This window comes from Metarhizium brunneum, chromosome 5, assembly GCF_013426205.1.
Source record: "Metarhizium brunneum chromosome 5, complete sequence".
Lineage (NCBI taxonomy): Eukaryota > Fungi > Ascomycota > Sordariomycetes > Hypocreales > Clavicipitaceae > Metarhizium > Metarhizium brunneum.
Window position 1 is genome coordinate 817210 of NC_089426.1, and position 20449 is coordinate 837658.

Genomic DNA, 20449 nt, shown 5'->3' on the forward strand with positions numbered 1-20449 from the left:
GCCGAAAGTCATTGCGGCAAGACCCCCTATATGCTTTTCTACCCTCGCTGATGTGTTCACCTGCCATGTAACAATGGACTCTGGGTATCCGGGGCGCAATATACACCTGTGCCCAGCTCAAGCGCCCGGCCATCCATCACTGCCTACTCTGTGCCTTGCTTCTCCTCCTCCTCCTTCACAACTGGCACCAGCACCAACCACAGCGTCTTGTCACTCAACACGACAACCTCATCCGCCAGCATGTCCAGCTTCTCAATGTGCCCGTCCAAGGCGCCCATTGCAGCTACCGCCGTGCCGCTCTTGCCCCCCTCGGCCGCCATTTCGAGAAACTTGCTCCCCCGGACGTGAACCATCTCGGCCAGCTGTCCCGTGTCCAAGAGGACGGCGTGAAGCCCCCTCGCATTCAGCCAGTCCTTACTCGCAACGGCGGCGTACGTGGCCGCCCGTTGCAGCGGCGTCCTGGGTGTCCTGGAAACGGCAGACACGGCGGCGCCGGGAATCTGGAATACGGTATGGACAGCCCCCAAGGCCGCGTGCATGGGGATGGAGATGGCGCCCCCGATGACGCCGGCCGCCACGCCGAATAGGTTGAAGCGCCTGGCGTCTTTGGCGAGCTGCTTGCCCACGCTTTTGGTGTGGTTGGCGAGGGACCTGCCGTAGTTCCTGGGCGGCTCGCCGAGGCTCTTGGCCACGTCGCCGGCATGAGCGACGGCCCTGTCGGACACCTTTGCGGTGAGGAAGGCGGACACGGTGTCGAGGAACGAGCGCCACGTCTGCTCGGTGATGCCGTGTGCGAGGAGGGACGGGGCGTAGGCCGGGAGGAAGGGGGCCGCCGGGTCGGGGGCGACTTGTGGGATGGCGATGGGCTTCGCCTTGACGGCGTTTGATGAGCTGGGCCCGGCTTCTGCCTCGGCGTGAGCTTCGTACGAGGGAGGGAGGTCCGTCGACGTGGGGAAGTTGAAGGGCGAGTCGACGGTGGGAACAGCCCCCTTTGCTTCGGTGGCCTCTTGATACGTCGGCGCGCGCTCTGCGGCATCTGGTGCCGTGCTTGGGCTGGCGATGGCCGCGGCTGTAGACGGAACGGTTGCTGGTGACGATGGCCGTGGTTGGGAATAGCTGCCGTCTTGCCGTTTGTGGTCCAGTACCTTGGCGTCTTCTGGCTTAGGGGCCATTTTGTCGATGATGTCAAACCGACGAGTAGCTCTAGGTGGATGATGCAGATGTGCTCATCCCAAGATGATGCCAGGGAGGGCTGCGAATTTTAACCGCCTCATTGATGGTTACAAAGGGTAAGATGACGTTGTCTGAGAATAGCTGAGCCTCTCCAATTGACGCCACATGCACCGTATGTCGCACTAGTTTTTATCCTGTAAAATGCAAATTTCACCGCCCGGGGAACACAGGTATGATGGCGCAGACTTGGTTGTCTTACGTAGAGGCCTCCATAAAACACGCAGGCACTCACTCACGCGAGGGTTGAATCAGGTTCTTTGGTCCGCATCCCATCAAACTCATTATGTACGCATGCTTGAAAATTGCGCGCAAGCTCCCATCCGTTGCCCATTAGCACAAGGCCATCGAGACCCGTTACGCGTCAATCTCGCTGCAAGGGGTTTAGGGTCGAATGAACAACCAGATCGGGAAACACTTGACGGGTGGCTTAGACGCTGTTTGTGCGCCTCTGACAGGTTTGTGGCACCACGACTCGTTTGCAACCTCGCAACAGAACATTGAACGTGAAGAAACAACTCGACATGACAATCAGTCATGATTGGATGCCCTGCCCCGCTGTCGTTATTCACGTCAAAGGCAGGGCTACACCTGACGCTTCGTGAAACGCTTACAAGTGCATCTACTCAACGTCTACATTGTGTTTTTTTTTATTAAAAAAAAACAAAACAATGCGCCGTATCCGTTACAATGCAGCCATCTCGCTAGACGGCTTCATCGCCTCGCCAGACGGCTCGACAAACTGGATCATTGAAGACGCCAGCATAGATTTTGACGCCCTCCACGCCGAGTTCGACTACCACATCATGGGTCGCAAGACCTACGAGGTCGTCACGTCTTACGGGGGCGCAAATCCTCTTGCTGCAAAGCCAAAAGAAAACGTCCTTGTTGTGAGTCGCACAATGAAACAAGAAGAGTACCCGGGCATCACGATTCTACGCCATGATTTCATCCACACGATTCGTCAATTAAAGGCGCAGCAAGGCCGGGACATGTGGCTCATGGGTGGCGGGCAGCTTGCCGCCGCGCTTTTCGAGGCACGCCTTATAGACGTCGTAGAGATGGCAGTCATGCCGGCTGTTGTCGGCGAGGGAATAAAGATGATTGCAGGGTCGGGCGGAGCAGCCCAGTCCGGCTACAGATTGGACTTAAGCGCCGTAGAAAGACTGCACACGAGCGGTATTGTCATTTTGAAATATGCGGTCCTTTACGATTGCTAGTGCTATTCGACGACTTGTTCTTTCGCCTACGTGCGCCGAAAGCATGCAAGCGGAGACAAAGAGGGTGAAATCAAGGCTGCCTTTGTTGTCAAAGTGGCCGTATTGAATGGTGCAGGGTGCAAAAGATGAGACCCCAAGTTCCCTTTGCATCGTCGCGATACCTTGACAGCATTGGACACTAATCTTCGGCTCATGAACGCGAAACGTATACTGCTTTGTATCACCTCTTTTCCCCTTGCGGTTCTGCCGTCGCTAGCCGTCTATACGCCGCCGTAGCAAATCCATTTCTCTATTTCATGCACCTGTAGCTCATTCAAGTACCCTCTATAGTCTTATTTCGCCTGCTCGCCCGCGTATTGATCCATCATCTCCAACGTCATGTTGCTCCCCCCACACACAACCAACACAACTACACTACTCTCATTGAACCCCGGAACCAACTTCTCCAGCTGTCCGTTGTAGCAGAGCGCAGGGCACACGCCACAAGCCAGCTCGACCAGCAGACGCTCCTCATCTAGGAACCTCCTACACGCACCGATGGCCTCTGAGTCCGGCAGGACAACACTGGTCACCGCGTCTCTCATGCCATACTCAAATGCCCGCTGGCAGACTCGTCTCGCGCCCAAGCTCGTCGCTCGGCTCGTGATTGCCGGCAGGGTAACCAGCTCCCCCCTGGCGATTGCTTGCGCCAACGAGTCGGCGCCCTCAGTCTCGACCGCAACGACCGTCGTCTGCTTCAGCCCCAACTCGTCGATCCCCTGCACGATGCCGGCAAACAACCCGCCCCCGCCGACACTGCACACAATCGCGTCGATTTTTGGCACACTCGTGGCCGGGTTTGCATTCCCGTCACCAGCAGCCCCATTGATGGGATAGTGCCTCTCCGTGGCGGGTAACTGCCTCACAATCTCCTTGGTAATGCCTGCGTTTCCGTCCCAGACCTGCTGCGCGTCAAAGGGCGGGACGTAGATGGCCGCCTCGCCTCGCGCCGTCGCGTCCGGCATCAGGGTCTCGGTCAGGTACTTGTCCGCCTCTTGCCACGAGGCGCCCTGTTGGATGACCTCTGTGGCGCCGGCCTCTCGCAGCTTGCCCACCATGTACGGCGTCGTGCTGAGGGGGACGACAATGGTCGCCTCGCAGCCCAGGGTGATGGCGCCATGGACACAGGCGAGACCAGCGTTGCCGCCGGATGAGCAGTAAAAGTGCGGCTTTCTGGCGGAGCGCGTGTCGGCAGCCTGAACAGCGGCGAGTTGCGAGACGAGATAGTTGCCTATGCCGCGGGACTTGAAGGATCCCGACGGCTGGAGGTTCTCAAGTTTGAGGAAGACGTTGCTGAGAAAGGGCATCAGCGGGATCGTGATGGACCGTGCCAGACTGCACTCTTACCATCCGGCGGCGGCGCTCAGGGTCGCCGACTTGATGAGCGGGGTTTCGATCCAGGGGATCTTGGAGTGAGTTGCTGCTTTGACGGTCATGGTGTAGTTTCCTCGCTCAATGTGGACAAGTCGGGTCAAGTTTGTGCAGGTTGCGCGTTCGTATATTGTAGTGTTGGAAGAAGCGGTCACGTGCTTCGGTGTCGCCCGGGGGATTGGCTGTCCTTTCTAAAGGGGCCTCGGAGGCAGCTTCGTTGAATGCGATTGAATTCAGCGTGATCAATCCCGTCATGGCTTTCAGACAACGGAGCAACCCCGGCCGCTCCGAATCGCCTAACCCAGCGTGGGGGTTTTGCGGGGCCGCTTTCCGCCCTTCGGTAGACAGGCACGCCCTGTCGGATCAAGTATTCCACCGGGGATGCAGCATACTACGGAACTCGGTCTCATTTATAGTCCGGACCCTCCTCAGTCAAGGTATTCAGGAGCCGTTGGAAGGAATACCAACTCTCTCAGAAGCCTGGTGGTGCCATCGTATCTCGGACACGATGCCGGACCAAGTAAGGCATTGATCATCAGTCCTCGGGGCTTAGAGCAAAACTAGGGACCCACAAGTTCGCGATAGGGCCTTTTTGATTCAGCGACCTGTCCGTAACTACCGCGGTCTCATGTCTCCGGGATTGCTGTGATTATCAGATGCAGCAAGCTCCGTCCGTTCTGAATACATATTGATAAGTTTGTGCTAAATTTGGGTGCAACTTTCCTTGCTCTTTCATCGCGTTACTCGTGCCGTAGGAACTCTCTGAAGAGAGCATATATTAGTCCTGTGAAATATTACAAATGCAGACCCTCCTAACTCTAGGTATCTTCCAGGTTATTGGCTAAAAGTCCTCCCAATTCTAGAGCTAGTATTACGACACAGACACTCCTTTAGCCCGAATATACTAGCATCTGATTTTAGCTGTATTGGGGCACGGATCTTCTCCTTTAGTCCGGATGCACGTGTATTTCCTCAGAGCTTATGACTATACTATTTACTAAAGCCTTGGCCTACTAGCGGCTCTACCCAATTAGATTCAATGTTCAATGTTGTTAGATTTCTATTTTATTAGTGCCCGAACTTAATTACCCCGCATGGTTAGTGTTACACAGTTGGGACCAAGCAAAGGCCCAACGTCGTCACACGACGCGATGACGACCTAAGCTGGAAGCTTCGGGTGTCGCTGTTCCTTTCGTGTATATAATCTAGGCCGTGCCCCTCGCGTTCCTGAGAAACCGAGGACCGTCGACACCCTTCGATATTATCTTTGAATTGAGTGTTTACGCTCCGAGCCCTTGTATCAAGCCCTTGTCACAGTTGCCAAAGTCTATTATTTCAGTTGGCAAGTTTTCCAGCTTTGTTTATAGACCCCTGAAAAACTTAAAAATACACAGCATATAATGAGTTACAGGACGACCAAGAGACTTGTATAAACCCCACTACCAATTAATAACGTACATTCAAGATGCCTGCTATATATTGGGCGATTATTTCAACGCTCGCTGGAGTTGCCATTGCTCAAGACAACTCCTCAACACTCTTTAGTGCATCAAAGCTCTTTTCTGGAGGGCCCAGCCCAATAGCTAGCCTCAGCTATGCCCAGTATCGAGGGGTGCAAGATGACAAAACAGATACGTCAAACTACTTGGGCATGTAGAGAGAGGCTCCGTAGTCAGTGGCATAAAACTAACCTCTTACCAGGCATTCCGTACGCAAAGGCTCCGCGGTTCGACCACTCCCAGATTTTCAATCAGAATCTAGGAGGCGTCCAGGAAGCTAGTGATTATGGCCCGGCGTGCCCACAGCATAACATAGTCTCAGCCTTTGCACCAAGCGACCTCGGTCTAGGCCTCGTGGGCGGATTTATAGAAAGTCTTCCGTTTTTTCAAAAAATCCTAAAACAAGACGAAGATTGTCTCTATATAAACGTCCAGCGGCCCCAGAACGAGAGCCTCGAGGGTCTGCCCGTCCTGGCTTGGATGTGAGTCTGTCCACCAACCAAGTCGACTAAAATACTAACATGCTATTTATACCAGCCACGGGGGAGGCTTCGAATTAGGCTCATCAAGCGCAGTAGGACTGGAGACTACTCCCGTCACAGGAATATTCTATCAAGGCGCGAATATCGTCAAACGAAGCATTGACATGGGCCAGCCGGTCGTTTTCGCGTCATTCAACTATAGGCTCGCACACTTTGGCTTCACTGCCTCGCGAGAATTCGACGAGGCCGGTCTTTTGAATCTAGGCTTTGAAGATCAGCGAAATGCGTTGCGCTGGATTCAGAAACACATTGCTTCGGTGGGTAACTATAAGCACTCAACTCTATGAGATGGACAAAGCTCACAGGTCGCTAGTTTGGTGGAGATCCAAACAAGGTCACCATCATGGGCGAGTCGGCAGGGTCGTGGTCTGTAAGCGGCCATCTAGTCGCTAATAATGGCGACAATGAGGGCCTTTTCCGGGCTGCAATGGGGCTCTCCGGAGGTCCTCTCAAGGTCGACGGACCAGAACGCCAGCAAGGAATGTTCGATGACATGGTGTGCATGATACCTGCCATAGACCTTATTCATGTTCCAAGCTTACAATTACGAAGGTCCGATTCGTGGGGTGCAACTCGGCCGCGGACAAGATCAATTGTCTGCGAAAAGCACCATATGAGAAAATCTACCAGCACATGCAAACAATTAGTATGCTTGTCCATCCGACTATAGTCTTATGCAAACGTCATTAACCTCTAGCGCGTAAAGATTCCTTGATAGGCTTCCGCAGCTTAGCATCGGCGTGGACGCTCCGACCAGATGGCAAGTTCTTTCCACAGAGTCCGGATAAGCTCGCTGCGGCAGGGCGAATCGCCAATGTGCCAGTTTTATACGGAGACATGCGCGACGAAGGGACTCTCTTTTCGCTGATTAACCAGCTGAACTTGACTACAACTAGGGATGTTAAGGAATATTTCAAGACTTATTGGTGGCCAGCGGCTACAGAGCAGCAGCTGAATCGTCTCATGGAGTTGTACCCACAAGATCCAACTAAAGGGTCACCCTACGGCACAGGACTGCTCTATGCGATCCCACCTCAGTACAAGCGCTTATCTTCTCTCATAGGTGATTATAGCTTCGAGGTAAGCTCACCAGTACACGTTTCGTTGCCACTTGGCCAATCTAACACCATCTCAGGCACAGCGGCGTGCCCTGCTGCAAAAGGTTGCGGCTCCAAAGTGGAATTACTTGATCGAGGCTTCCATTCCTCTCAGGGGAGCAGAAAATACCATTCTCCGTCCTCTTATTGGGGCTGGGGACATTCCCATACTAGGCTCTTTCCATGGTGCAGATGTCGCGCTCTACTGGTTTAACACTCTTCCAGACACAATCAGCTTGAACTCGCATCATTTACTAGGCGTCCTGGTTTCTTTTGTAAACCATCTCGATCCTAATATGCATAAGATGGACGGATTACCTAACTGGCCGCAGTGGGATGGTCAGAATAAGAAGACAATGCGCTTCCGAGAACGTGGGCCAGATATCGTGACTGATGACTATCGCGAGATGGGTATAAACTATATCAACGAAATAGGAGACTCGTTGCGTATCTAATAAAACATATGGCTTCTCGTTAGCAGCTTCGGATTGACGTTTTATAATTTCCCAATTAGGACATTGACAGCCGTGACAACTGGCCGACCCACCCAGCTTCGACGCCACATATTTGGACGGCAACGTTTGACTTATTCAATTGCGAACTGAATTTCTTCCTTGGGCGAGGTGCTTGCCCAGCTCTCTGCGCGCTCAGCGTTACGACGCTATAAGCGCGACAGACACGGTGGTTCGGTGGAACAGCACATGGACCCCTGTCGAGAACAGATCGTCAAGGGATATGAACCCTGTCGCACATCGAGATGATCCCTGTCTCTGCTCCGTAGTGACGAGGTTTCTTCTCCCGGAGTCCCGGACGGCAGGAACGATGTCAATAGTACATGTAATATCAGCTTGGCCCTCGACGATGATGTCGGTAGCAACCCCATGGTATCAGTCTTACTCGGTACCGGATCTCGGTGTCTAGAGATCACTTATCGCTCCTCCTCTACAGACTGACGAGAAACACAGCGTCTCACGCCCTCCAAGACAGGCCGACAGAATCAAACCACATACCCCAGATACATGTTCTGCATACCAGTCTCAGGCTGCGGCGTAACCAGCTCATTCGACCATGGACACGGCGCAGGCGGCAACAAATCCCATCCGCCAAGAACCACAGCTCAGTCACGACCAGCACTGTAGAAAAAAAAAACGATACTATTCCAACCATCTACGGAGTACTCTGTAACAAGAATATACACAAATAACACCCCATCCCCCTCCCGAGTCCCAACCAAATTCCCCCCTCATTTCTCCAAAACCAATTTTAAAAACCAAAATTAAATAGTGCCCTGCAAATAGGTGATATTCACAGGAACATTCACCTTGTCACAAACCACACTGCGATCCGAGTAATTCGTCCCCGAGTGCAACGTCGAGCTCTGCTCGCGCTCGCTACACTTCAAGCTGAGCCTCACCTGCCCCTGCCCGCCGAAGCGGCTGCCGTCCCTGTCACACGCCCACGTCTGGTTGATGGTCAGCAGCCCCGAGGCCCGGTCAAACGCGAACCGGGACAGGTCGCCCTTGGCGTCGGGCCTCACGGCGCAGTCGTACGCCACGTCGCCCGCGAAGAAGCCCGGGCTGCTGCGCGTCGACACCGCCGTGCACGTCGTCTTGTGCGCGAGCGCCGAGTTCTGCAGCGTGAAGTTGGCCAGGCCGTACTCGAGCCGCGACGCGCCCATGGCCACCCGCTGGTCGCGGTACTCGAAGCCCGTCACGCGCCAGAGCAGCGTCGTCGCCGACGCCGCCGTGCACACCATGTCCGCTGCCCGGGAGAGCGCCTGCCCGGCCAGTGCGAGCGTTATGAGGGTGGTTGCCGGGAGGTGCATTTTCGTGGTGGTGCCGTCTGGTGCGTGTAGTGACTAGTGAGTGTGCCGCGTATATAAAAGTGGTGGGTTTGGCCGAGAGGAGTCAATGGTATATGGTAAAGATATTTTCACTTCACTTTAGAAGGATAGCTGAACAGAGGTCATTAAAAAAAAAAAAGAGAAAAGACGGTATCAAGCTGGAAAAGGGGGCCACTGGTTAAAAAAGACACCGAGCAGACACGCTCAAGCGGGCGTCTAGTCAATACGTAGATCAAAATCCAGCGCGAGGGCGTGCATGTCTCACCCTTTGCCCACTTTTCCAGGCACGACGGGAGGTTTGGACGAGGCAGATTGGCGCACGAGGTCTGTGCCACGAACCTACGCGCTCAGATGGGCAACGAGACTTCCATGCCGAGTCGCGGCGCGCAGATGTTTGCAGGCCAAACTTTAACGTTAGAGTGCGCACCTGAAACAGATGGACGCACTGCTCCACGAGGGCCGTGATGCCGTTGCTGCGTTGCTGGTCATGATGTCTAGGGGTGGAGTTTGGCGTTATTAAGGGCAATGGCAGCAGAAACCCGGAAATAACCCCTCGCCAACTAGTATTTACAGAAAGTCAGTCTTCTCATGCCCACTAGTTATCCTTTTGCATCTATCATCTATTGTTTGTGATGGAGGTATCAAGCAGAGTCTAATATACCCGCCCGCCCGCCCGTAGTTACACAAAATAGTCTCTTCAATGCTACCATACAACGGCTCATGCGTCTACATTGCTCTGTGAAAAAAAAATCATGTCGTCGTTCAATCATTCGACCACGCCGAGTCGCAACTTGTTCAGCGCATCCTCATACTTGGCCGGGCTGTGGTCTGTCAACAATCCCGCTCCGAACCTAATTTCGTCAAACCGCCCTTCCACATCCCGTATGTACTTGAGCACCACTCTCCTCGCCGGTCTCCCAATCGGACCTTCCTCCTGCTTCACAAATGCATCGCGTCGGAGCACCCTGGTCGTCTCAATGGCAAACACCTCGCCCGGCGGCACCAATTTCTTGCCCTTCATCGTGCCTCGCAGTGCCTGAAGCATGGGCAGCACCCATTCTTCATCGCCCTCTTTGGGCGCCGCTGGTGTGGTCTGGTACCACTTGTCAGAGAGATGCCCTTGAAAAGCCTGCCACATTCTACGTCGGATCTCGGCTTTAGTCTGATTCTCATCCCTTTTGAACGCAAGCGCCAGACCTTGGAAGTCGTGAAGTACACCGAGGGATAGATGGGGTACAATGTCGTTGCCGTGCACGACGGTTGTGATAAGCCCACGCGTAATTTTGCGCAGGGACGGGGACAGTATGCCTGGTGGTCCATACGCATATACGTGGATCCGCCGAGACTGCGGGAGGCGAACGTCGCTGAACTTGTGCCCTGTTCCAAGCCCCTGTGTAAGGAGTTTTGAGTACGGTTCGGCGGAGATGACGAAGCCCGGACCGTCGGGGTTGGGTTCCGAAAGCATGACGCCGAGAAGGGAGGTGACACCTCCCCCTAGAGAATGACCACACAGCACGAGACCGTAATCCGGAAACTCAAGCAGTGCTTCTTTCAGTGTGACGAGAACTCGGCCATCATCTCCGAATAAGAGTCTTCTAGCAGAGGCGTGCACGCCCTTGTGCACTCTGTACGCTCGTCCTCTCCATAGCAAGTTGTCGTAGTCACATGTCAAGTCGGCAAGGACATCCTCGAACCCCAACGTTCCTCGGCATGCTAGGACTACGGCTTTTGCCTCATGGTCGAGTGAGATGTAATGTACCAACGGCACACCGGTACCCGTGGAACCTGTGGCATCAGAACCTCCCTGTGGATCTACAAACGAAGCAAGGAGTATGTTGCTATCCTCAGATTCAGTGTGGTGTACAAAGTGTCGGACGTCTTGGTGGGTTCTGTCGCCCATTTGGCTAGCGGGAAGTTCGTTTGAGATACCAAGAAGTTTCATGAAATGTGAGCCATAACAAGCGGACGAGTACCTCATATACCTGGCAATGTTCGGTAGTAAGTGGCCAGTTGGAAACGTCCCGTCCACGAATCCTTCATTACGCAGCGTGTTTAAGGCACTAGAAGTATTATACGCGCTCTTCTGGTAATACGATGCCAAGAGCAGCGATGTCTGAGAATCATTTGTGGCTAGGCTGTAGAGGCTGGGTGCGTAAGACGTCGATCGGCGATGATGATGGCCGTTGCCGTGGGGGGATGGAGGTACGGGCCCAACAGGATATGGTTCACCCGGAGTTCGCGAAACTGTCTCCTGGGTCGAGTAGTCGGTGCGAAAGATGGTTGGTGAGGCCGGACGCAAGCCAGTCGTCGAGTTTCGAGAGTATGCGTCTGTGAGTGAAACAACAGAATCTCGTCGCCTTTCATGGATTGAGACGTAGCTAGCTCGTGATGACGGACGCGGGAATGGATCTGGTGTCTGGACTCGTCGAGCGGGGACATTACGCTGGGCTTTTTGTGGTTGAGTCCGACCAGCTGGCGGCTTCAGTTTATTTGATGACTCTGAGGTGCTGCCCCCAGTCCCTTTCCACTGCGGTCGTTGTTTGACAACAGAGCGACTGTGTTCATGATCAGGGCCTTCTTTATTCCACATATTGGACAGCGACTGGCCGCTGTCCTTCAAGACCTGCTTCAGACCAGGGCGCTTCTCGCTTTGTTTTCCAGTGCTGAGTGTTTCGGCCTTCTTTTTTGGCTGAGATCGTCTGCTCGAGTCCGCAGTTCGCTTCTTGGCTGAAGAGCTAGGAGAGAGTGGTTCTATTGGTGGCGTTCTTTGCTTTTTCTGGTTTGCTGTTGTTTCTGGGCTGCCCGATTGAGATGGACGGAGTGGTTTGGGGCCTTCGAATGGACCATTGGTGTTGCTTGCGTGACTTGGAGAGCCCGCCGTGCTTGAAGGAGTCGAGCTTGACCGTTGAGACTCCTTCCCGTTCAAGCTCGTTATATCGGAAAGGGATTTGGATGCCGGCGCAAGTCTCTTTAAAGGTTTGGCGGTTGGAACTGGGTCATCGTCCGTAACCTCGACAACTGCAGGGCCAGATTCCTCCTCCTCCCCTCGAAACGTCGCAGATCGAAACTTGTCCCTCTGAATCCTGTAAACAACAGTGTAAGACGTATCCTTGTCCGGGCCGAAACTCCATTGCCGATGGTTTCCTGCTGATGCTGATGCACTTCGAGTCTCTACTATTTCAGCGCCTGGGGGAGTGGGAAGGGACAGCAGCTGGGGTCCCTTTACGTCGACAGTGATGGTTTGGACCGATGAAACGGAATTCGATATCGATGCGGTAGTTCCGGGCTCAAGATTAGCTGTAATATGACTCTTCAGTCTCTGCATGACAGCTTCGTCATCCTCCCCTGCCCCATACCGAATGCCTAGGTCGTTAGGATCGTGGTCGTTTCTGGGAGTAAGCTGACGTTCATTCTCTTCATCGCCGCGCACATCGATGCGTTCGCCATCGGTGAGGACCACAACATCCCAAATCACCTCTTCGTATGCGTGTCGTCGGGCCTCCTCGGACGCTTGACGCCGAGAAGTTCGCTGTAAATATGCCAATGCTCCGAGGGCAACCACCAAGTCTGAAACTCCAACTTTTTCTCCACCCACTCCTGTCGCCGGGTTATTGAATTCTCTTCGAACAAGGGTGATGATGCTCGCCACAGCCCGTGAAGAATCGGTAGAACCGAAGAGCTTATCGAGACTTCCCAACAGAAGCTGTGAAGCGTCGGATGCGGTCGATATCGTTGTGCCTGTTAATCGAAAGCCGGCCGACGTCCAAAAAACAATCTGGGTAACTGCGAAATGAAGACTTTCCAGGCTACGCTCTAAGATGGTTTCTGTTTCGGCGGCACCTAAATCTGACTGGGAAAGTGATACAGTATCGCGGGCAGCCGTGCTCAACACGGTTTCCACCAAGCTCCGTGCCAGTCCGAGGCTTGACAAGGTTGTGAATCTGGCGGCATCGAGACTATAGCAGCCGACGAGAGATCCAATGCGGATAGCCAGCGAGGTTGACCGTGTAGCCAAGCTGACAGCATGAGCTATCGGACTGGGGAGGAGGGTGTGACCGGGGTATTGGCAGGTCACACCGGCAGAGGCCTCGACATCATGAGGCTTGCCTCTGGGCATAGCGAAAGTGCGGCGTAGAATAGCTTGATGAAAGTAGATTGGGCATAGGAGTCGAGCGCATTATACGCACAGATGCGTATACTAAAGTGTTGCAAAGGAGAGGTGCGGACGGGGTCAAGTTGAAGAAGGAGAATAGAGACCAGACCAGGGAGGGGCCCAGCATTAGACAGACACGTAGAACAGCCACAGCACTCTATAGGGCGGGACGTGGCAATGTTTTAGGTGTGTTGAGTCGCGACGGACAAAGGGCCAACTAGAGGAGCCGTAATGTCCGTTGGGAATGAATGGTGAAAGGTGGGCTTGGGTTTGGGTCCGGCGTTTAACGTCGATGATGTGTTTTGGCTTCTGGCATTGAAGTCGTCGGGCAGGTCACTCTGGTTCCTGGCGAGAAGTATCTTGGTCGTATTCCTGCCAGGTGTTAGCAGGCTGCCCGGTACATAAATGGTACTTGGTTTTCGGTGGAGCACTTGCATGTGATTGTCACATTGCCACCCTGCCTTGTCGCATGCTAAAGTTCCAGATGGCACTCTAGAGCGCGCCTCTTGACAAAGTCAACATCAACAATGGGCGCCACTTTTGTTCTAACCCTCTGCATATGGGTTTTTCGATTACATTTTCCTACTGCAGGCATCCGATGCATCTGTTTGATAGGCGTAGGTTCTCTGCTTGGATGTGACGGGCGAATCGATCGGTATGTGTACATGGGTCATTAAGCCGGCACTCTGGCGTGGATGCAGACGCAAGAGAGAATCGACTCGAGCACGGAAACATGTGATACTCATGACAGTATATAACGGCCAAGAACAAGCACCTCCGGGCAAAATACTTGCCCCAAGTATTTTCATGCACATGTTCGTCCACAGATCACACTGCGTCAACTTCGCGCCATCATGTCTTCAAGCCTCCTCCAACAACCAGGGGTCTGTCATAAGTTCTTTAGCTGTCGGTCGCATCTTGGGGTCCCAAGCAAGGACTCTCCGCATAAATCGTAGAAACTTGGTCTTGTCTTTAAGCTTCGCCTCTGCTGCATCCAATGTCTTTTCAGATGGAACAGGAACAAAGCCTCCCCAATTCCCTGCATGTGCGGATGCAGAATTAGTCACCAGCCTAACAATCAACAAGATACAAGTGGACGTACCGTTCTCGTCCCAGTATTCAAGTGCTCGCTCATGGTGCCGGTTCAACAGGTCTCTGGGAGGTGGGCCGAGGGCGGCTATAAGTTCGGAGAAATGCACGCCATCTGAAAAACTGCCATCGGCTTTTCTGGCGCTGAATAATGTTTTACCCTCCAAGAGATCCCATGCCTGGAACTGGTGAGCGTGAAGGCTTGATAAAACTCTTAGGGACGCATGCAAAGACATACCGTAAGCCCAACGCTCCAGATATCGACAGCATAGCTCCATTGAATCCATAATAGCGTCTCCGGAGCTCTATACATAATGGGCATGATGTCTCCTGCATGAGGCCCCGGCCCAAGTCTGGCTTCTCCAAAGTCGGATAGAAGGAGTGGACCAACTTTCGGCTTCATGAGTCGAGAGGAGTAGATGGTCCGATCGAAAACCTTCTTTCGCGGAACTGGATTAGTCATTTCAGTATCCTCTAGCGTCCGAAATAAAGAGTCGTCCTCGATACCGAGAAGTAGGTTACCGGGATGGATATCTGTCGAATTCATTTCAGACTTAGCATGGGAACTATCGATGCAGATACGCCTGAGGGACAGAATGTGTCAAGAAGATGGGAAAATGGCTGCGTACCAGTGTGCACGACCTGGACTTTGCTATGTAAGAAATCAAGAGCCTGTAGAAGCTCCTTGATAGCGCTCTTGACGAAGTTTTCATTAAATCCACGGCCTTGCATAAAAACAGTGTCCATATCACGCAAACTCATTTGAGAGGCTTGAAGCACTAGGACGATGTGGGTGCCAAAAGGACCGTTGACATTGAATGAGCCAAGTAGCTTCCTTATGTTTTCTGCACCAATATGCCGGCTCGGCAAGGCCTTGTTGAGTTTTTCATAAAAGGGCAATTCCCGGTGTTGAGCTGAGTTGTGTATATAAATTTTAAGGGCGACATATTGATGCTCTCTGTGCTGCAAGGTCAATCGCGCGTCACGTTTCGCACTCCTCACGCGCCTCACTCACTGGAGATCACGAGCTAGCCATATGGTAGAGGACGACCCATAGCCCAACTTTGCTACTGTCTGGAACCTGTCATTGAAAGTTTCGCCAAGTCGGACGGGGTAGAAGTGATGAGAATCATATTCTGGTAGCCCTTCCTCTTCCAGGAGCCGTGTATCATCAATAATGTCAAACCCCTGAGATGGAAGCGTGCGTGTGGCTCTGACCGACGACGCGCTGTAGTCGCCCAGCCAAGCTTGTGGGCCAGAGAACTGGCTCTTCGTGAAGCATTGAGTGAAACACAGAGTTGCGGGCACAAGGGCAATAATGCAGGTGAGCGACTTGGTGTTGGAGAAAGCAGGCGTGCTATTAATGGCCGTTGCATATCTGCAATTAGGAATCGAGCTGCCAATACAGATCTGGTGGTACAATGACGTGGATGCGGGCTTGGAGTTGGAACTTCGAACTGGCGCCATGGCTCAGCATCCAAAATGTCTAGTTCAATGTTTTGGCCCGGGACACCAGGCACAGAAATTTGACATCAATGGAGCTTAACGGAGCACTGAGCGATTGGTTGCCGGCCATTGGACCAAATTACTGGATCTACGGAGGGCCCGTTCAGTGTTTCCAATAATAAACACGAGGCTCCGGCTTATGTTGCCACAACAGCGCCTGTCCAAGGTTCAAGGGCCAGTCACCGCCACGCCAGCAATCGTGAATAAGGGCCATGCCGGTTTGTCGATTATCGTTGGTTGAATTGTGTCACCTTTTCCGTAGCCGGTGAACAATTCCTCGGCATTCTGTCAATGTCGAGTGCGGGAAGCCGCAAACGGTTCGGGCTCAAGACAATGGAACGGTTGAATGCGCCAAGAAAGCACTTGAGACCCCATGCCCCTGAAGAGCGCCCCTGCGATCTGCCTCCAGGGACCTGCCTACAGGGCTGGGCAGGCGCAGTGGGCTTCTTTCCACAGCCAAAACAATAACTTGGGCCAATCAGGCGCCTCCTCTCCCCCACAAGGGCTCTCCTTGGCCGCTGACCAGAGGCGCCAGCACAGACCAGTCGGCCAGATGCGTCCGTCTCAGCCTCACCGACCTTGGCCAGCCTGACCCTGGATGTCCCAATCTTGTTGTCTTGGATGCTATCGGCTGTGATGCTTATCGACTTGCGCCTCACCATCCCATCCAATCCCAACCCCATCTGCCGTGCTTTTCTCTCCTGCCCTCCCCTTTTTTTCTCCCCCAGCTAGACTTCGACTCTCGTTTCTTCATTTCAATCCATCCCGACCGCTCTACCCTCGCTCGCTGAACTACATTGCTGTCTCTTGCTACCCCAATTGATACGAATTAGCCTTTGTCCCCGTTTGTACGCCACCAAACCCAACACCCCACGCCAACGTTCCTCAAGTCCCTATGCCTCATCCAACCATCGAAATTACCATGGCATCCGAAGAGGGTCTCTTCTCATCGAAGCTCATCTCTTCCGAGGTGTCTGAAAAGCTGCCTGAAGGCTACCAGCTGCGGGCCCTGCGACCGAGCGACTTTGACACCGGCTTCCTGGAATGTCTGCGAGTGCTGACGACGGTCGGCGACATCACCAGGGAGGCGTTTGAGGAGCAGTTCAAGCAGATGAATCAGCAGGGGGGCTACTACATCGTTGTCATTGAGGACACCAACAGAACTGAGAAGGAGAAATCGGTCGTTGCTACGGGTGCTCTGATAGTTGAGCGCAAGTTGTACGTCCCCAATCTCCAGCCACGCTGGAAGACTCGCGATGGAACCCCAAGTCAACAACACCTGGAGAGGAGAACCGATTTGCTGACTATTTACATAGCATCCACAGCCTCGGTGCGGTCGGCCACATTGAAGACATCGCCGTCGCCAAAGACCAGCAGGGCAAGAAACTCGGCCTCCGACTCATTCAAGCCCTCGACTACGTCGCCGAAAAGGTCGGCTGCTACAAGTGCATTCTCGACTGCAGCGATGCCAACGAGGGTTTCTACGTCAAGTGCGGCTTCAGACGGGCCGGCTTGCAGATGGCACACTACTACCAGGGAAATAAGAGTAAATCTCAATAAGTCTCCGTCGTGTTTTTTTGGCCGCCGCGACACCTCTCCCGAAATGCCTCTTTTACCCGACAGCCCTCGACCACCTTACTCCCGACCGATTTCATCATGCAAGTCTTGATACTCGCAAGCCCGTAATGGCTCAGCATGTACAAGACTGCACTTGTCTTTGCGTTTACTAGCACATTAGCCTGATGGCCACACTTGTCGATTTGAATACAGCCCGTCCTTGCTATATATGATTTTTGGTTTTGAATATTTGTTTTTTTTTCCTCTGTACATGGGGCTGATGCGTTGTTCTCGCGGCGCAGGTAGCAAAATCTAGAGCTGGCATGGAACAAGGTTTGGGCGCACACTGGCAGTGCCGCAATTGATTGATGGGTAGACGGCATGGAATGTATAGACGTCAGACGTACTCGGTGCCGCATTAATGCAGGGATCGATTCGAGCTTGGATTGTGCTATGCGTGACACGGGCGAATGGGTATTTATCCGCCCATTGTGAATGAGTATCGTAACCAAGGCTGTCGAGTCATGTCGCGCCCCGCCCAGGGCATTGCAACATGGTGAGTATGTCTTCACTGCTCTGTCATTTTGCCATGCTCCAAATTGCAATAGAGGTCCAAGTTGGTGCGAAGGCGCCCTTGGCGTGCAAACATTCCAAATGCCCAAGGCGAGTGGATTTCAGCCCGGCAAGCGAGCGGCTTTGGCCTAGCCTCTCTCGACAGGCGGCATCAGACGTGCTCCAGTCCGCAATACGATAGAAGCAGATGACTGCTCCCCTAAGCGATGCATCTGCAGGACGACGTTCTATTCTCCATCTGCATGCGAGACTACGTCTGGTACGTACAACAGCACTGTACTTCTCGGTTCTACACACTCTCCACAACCTGACCGCGAGTAATATTTCACAGTGCATATACGACAGAATATATTTACACATGAAGAAGTATACACTAATATTGATACCACAACATATTACAGTCTATAGCGTGATAGCCCGGTACCCAACCCAGTTGAATACATATACTTTTCGCCTCCCACTGTATCCCGCCCGACGGTAAATAAAGACGTTCGAAACGTCTGGTCGCCGGCCGCATCCCGTCCGCACCAAACCACATCCGGCGCCTCACGACGGAAACCCTCAAACATTGAACCCTCCAACCCTCCCAGCGTTCCCCAGACGCCCGGTCTCACGACTAGGTCCAGCCGCAATTTCGTCACTCGCCAGCCACGGCACCTATTCCGTCACTATTCACAGCGTATTGCCTCGTCCCCAGGCGCACTCCCCCGCCCCCCCAAAACCCAATGCGCTTGCATGTGCTCCACCACGCAACTCGGCCAGTTCGTCCTGAGACACCAGACTCGACACACTAGCTAGCAGCAAGCATGTGATCGATCAGACGACCAGTCTCCAGATGCAGCAGCCAGCCCACCTCTCTCCTCCTCCGAGCCCGTCGTGGCGCCCTGCACCCCAGGAAGTGCGCGGGAGGGCTAGAGAGTCTGTTTTGACATGGCTCGTTTCTTCCTCCCGTCCCAGGCGGGGATCTGCTCGAGTTTTAAATACCCTGGCTTGGTCCAATGATTCCCCTTGGCCTCCTCAGTCTCCCCTTCTGCTTGAGGTTGGACCTTGTTGCAGACCGCTCGTCTTTTCCCTAGACTAGACATCTTTGCAGCCGTGGTGTTTTTTAAACTACAACTTGCGTTGGGTATTTTCTTTTCACCTCGAGTCTTAAGGGTTATTTGGGAGTTGAAAATGGACGAGTTTCACCCTGTCCTTGCGCGCATGCGCATCGCTGCGCTTCAGTCAGAGTATGTCTTACCCCCGCACCCCCTGCGGCTCTGCCTTTGGTCTCGGGAAATGTGTGCTGACGAGGCTGTGCTAGAGTACTGTCGCGGAACACGCAGGCAAATGGCTTTGTGCGCTTTCAGCGCAGCAAGGTCACTGTTGTGAAGGACCCCTCGGGGGCGTGGAAGCTGGGCAAGAAGAGGGTTGTTAGGGCGCGCTCAAACTCTACCTCGAGCACATCCTGAAAACGATTCTTTGTCCAAGACGTCAAGTGGGATGGGATAGAGGGGGGAAACGCAGAGTCAACGAGATTTGCTGTCGATTCATTGGCTTCAGGGGGATGGAATTCGTTGGTCTGGGGAGTTTTTGAACAGCGTCGGATTTTCTAGTAGCGCTAATGATACCTCTCTACTACACCGTTGCAAACCCCGTCTCGCTTTCCTCTTCTCATCTACCGGCCCATCCAACCGCCGTCGACGACCAGCGTGTGGCCGCTGACGTAGCCGCTCGCCCGGCTCGCCAGATAGACCGTCGTGCCCTTGAAGTCGTCTGGGCTGCCCCATCGTCCCGCGGGGATGCGGGCGCTGATGCTCGCCAGGCGCTCGGGGTTGTTCAGCAGCGCCGTGTTCATGTCCGTCTCGATGTATCCGGGGGCGATGGCGTTGACCGTGATGCCCTTGGACGTCCATTCGTTTGCGAAGCTCTTGGTGACCTGGCCCACTGCGCCCTTGGACGCCGCGTACGCCGGGACCGTGAAGCCGCCCTGGAAGGTGAGCAGCGAGGCAAAGTTGATGATGCTGCCGCGGCGGCCGGTGGTGGGCGACGGCTCGAGATGCAGCATGTGTGCGCCCACGTCTCGGCAGAGCGTGAATACGGCATTGAGGTTGACCTGCATGACCTGCGCAGGGCTGTTAGCACCGCGACGCTGCGTTTCACATCAGGGGGTAGGTAGGCAGGAACCTCGTTGAAATCGCTGTCGGGAAACTCCTCGCACGGATGCCGCCTCTGGATGCCGGCACACGTCACCAGAATCCGAAGCTCGTGTCCGTCGGCTAGAATCTTGGGAGTCAGCGCCTTGACGGACTGCTGGTCCGCCATGTCGGCCGTGTAGATCCATGCCTTGCGGCCCAACTTTTCAATCGCTTCCTTGGTGGAAGTGACACTGGTATCTCGCTGTTTTGTAGGAATCAGCATGGCTCTTCGCTAATGACCCTTCATGCTTGGTTGTTTTCGAAATACCTGTACGAGAATGACATCAGCGCCTGCTTCGGCGAGGCCAATAGCCACAGCCTGGCCGATGCCACGGGTGCAGCCTGTGACCACGGCTGTCTGGCCCTGGAGTGAGAATATCGGCGCGCTCATATCGACTTGTTTCCGTGTGTTTTTGATGCTGGGGCGAAGCAGCGCGGAGAGGGCGAGGACATGAGGTGATATCTTTTCGGCAAAGTCGACACAAAAGCAAAAGCCGACGGCTGCTGCCTCCCCCGCGGGGGTTCTAGTGGGGGCTCGGCGCTAAATGCTCGA

The 20449-nt window shown here is 53.8% G+C and overlaps 10 protein-coding genes across 10 annotated transcripts; 4 read left to right on the top strand and 6 right to left on the bottom strand.

Annotated features, from left to right (window-relative positions):
* Positions 1–143: 143 nt before the first annotated feature.
* G6M90_00g083430 (uncharacterized protein) lies at positions 144–1172 on the bottom strand (the record flags this gene model as incomplete). Its single annotated transcript, XM_014688078.1, has 1 exon — positions 144–1172. The coding sequence occupies one exon, from the start codon at positions 1170–1172 to the stop codon at positions 144–146; it is 1029 nt and encodes a 342-aa protein (XP_014543564.1).
* Positions 1173–1901: 729 nt separating this feature from the next.
* Positions 1902–2450, top strand: G6M90_00g083440 (uncharacterized protein; the record flags this gene model as incomplete). The annotated part of the gene is made up of 1 exon (XM_014688079.1): positions 1902–2450. The coding sequence occupies one exon, from the start codon at positions 1902–1904 to the stop codon at positions 2448–2450; it is 549 nt and encodes a 182-aa protein (XP_014543565.1).
* Positions 2451–2782: 332 nt separating this feature from the next.
* SDL1 (L-serine dehydratase) lies at positions 2783–3925 on the bottom strand (the record flags this gene model as incomplete). Its single annotated transcript, XM_014688080.1, has 2 exons — positions 2783–3782; positions 3837–3925. 2 exons carry the CDS (start codon positions 3923–3925, stop codon positions 2783–2785), a joined length of 1089 nt encoding a protein of 362 aa, XP_014543566.1.
* A 1400-nt stretch (positions 3926–5325) lies between these two features.
* Positions 5326–7453, top strand: G6M90_00g083460 (uncharacterized protein; the record flags this gene model as incomplete). Its single annotated transcript, XM_066131225.1, has 7 exons — positions 5326–5509; positions 5562–5841; positions 5897–6158; positions 6215–6397; positions 6454–6547; positions 6608–6981; positions 7037–7453. The coding sequence occupies 7 exons, from the start codon at positions 5326–5328 to the stop codon at positions 7451–7453; spliced, it is 1794 nt and encodes a 597-aa protein (XP_065987340.1).
* Positions 7454–8274: 821 nt separating this feature from the next.
* On the bottom strand, positions 8275–8823 carry G6M90_00g083470 (uncharacterized protein; the record flags this gene model as incomplete). The annotated part of the gene is made up of 1 exon (XM_014688082.1): positions 8275–8823. One exon carries the CDS (start codon positions 8821–8823, stop codon positions 8275–8277), a length of 549 nt encoding a protein of 182 aa, XP_014543568.1.
* Positions 8824–9607: 784 nt separating this feature from the next.
* G6M90_00g083480 (uncharacterized protein) lies at positions 9608–12958 on the bottom strand (the record flags this gene model as incomplete). Its single annotated transcript, XM_014688083.1, has 1 exon — positions 9608–12958. The coding sequence occupies one exon, from the start codon at positions 12956–12958 to the stop codon at positions 9608–9610; it is 3351 nt and encodes a 1116-aa protein (XP_014543569.1).
* Positions 12959–13854: 896 nt separating this feature from the next.
* SRPK_3 (Serine/threonine-protein kinase SRPK) lies at positions 13855–15550 on the bottom strand (the record flags this gene model as incomplete). Its single annotated transcript, XM_066131226.1, has 5 exons — positions 13855–14033; positions 14097–14262; positions 14322–14617; positions 14713–15041; positions 15099–15550. 5 exons carry the CDS (start codon positions 15548–15550, stop codon positions 13855–13857), a joined length of 1422 nt encoding a protein of 473 aa, XP_065987448.1.
* A 961-nt stretch (positions 15551–16511) lies between these two features.
* GNA1_1 (Glucosamine 6-phosphate N-acetyltransferase) lies at positions 16512–17149 on the top strand (the record flags this gene model as incomplete). The annotated part of the gene is made up of 2 exons (XM_014688085.1): positions 16512–16807; positions 16906–17149. 2 exons carry the CDS (start codon positions 16512–16514, stop codon positions 17147–17149), a joined length of 540 nt encoding a protein of 179 aa, XP_014543571.1.
* A 1743-nt stretch (positions 17150–18892) lies between these two features.
* Positions 18893–19170, top strand: G6M90_00g083510 (uncharacterized protein; the record flags this gene model as incomplete). The annotated part of the gene is made up of 2 exons (XM_066131227.1): positions 18893–18948; positions 19023–19170. The coding sequence occupies 2 exons, from the start codon at positions 18893–18895 to the stop codon at positions 19168–19170; spliced, it is 204 nt and encodes a 67-aa protein (XP_065987435.1).
* Positions 19171–19376: 206 nt separating this feature from the next.
* kduD_1 (2-dehydro-3-deoxy-D-gluconate 5-dehydrogenase) lies at positions 19377–20287 on the bottom strand (the record flags this gene model as incomplete). The annotated part of the gene is made up of 3 exons (XM_014688086.1): positions 19377–19823; positions 19886–20098; positions 20165–20287. The coding sequence occupies 3 exons, from the start codon at positions 20285–20287 to the stop codon at positions 19377–19379; spliced, it is 783 nt and encodes a 260-aa protein (XP_014543572.1).
* Positions 20288–20449: the final 162 nt, after the last annotated feature.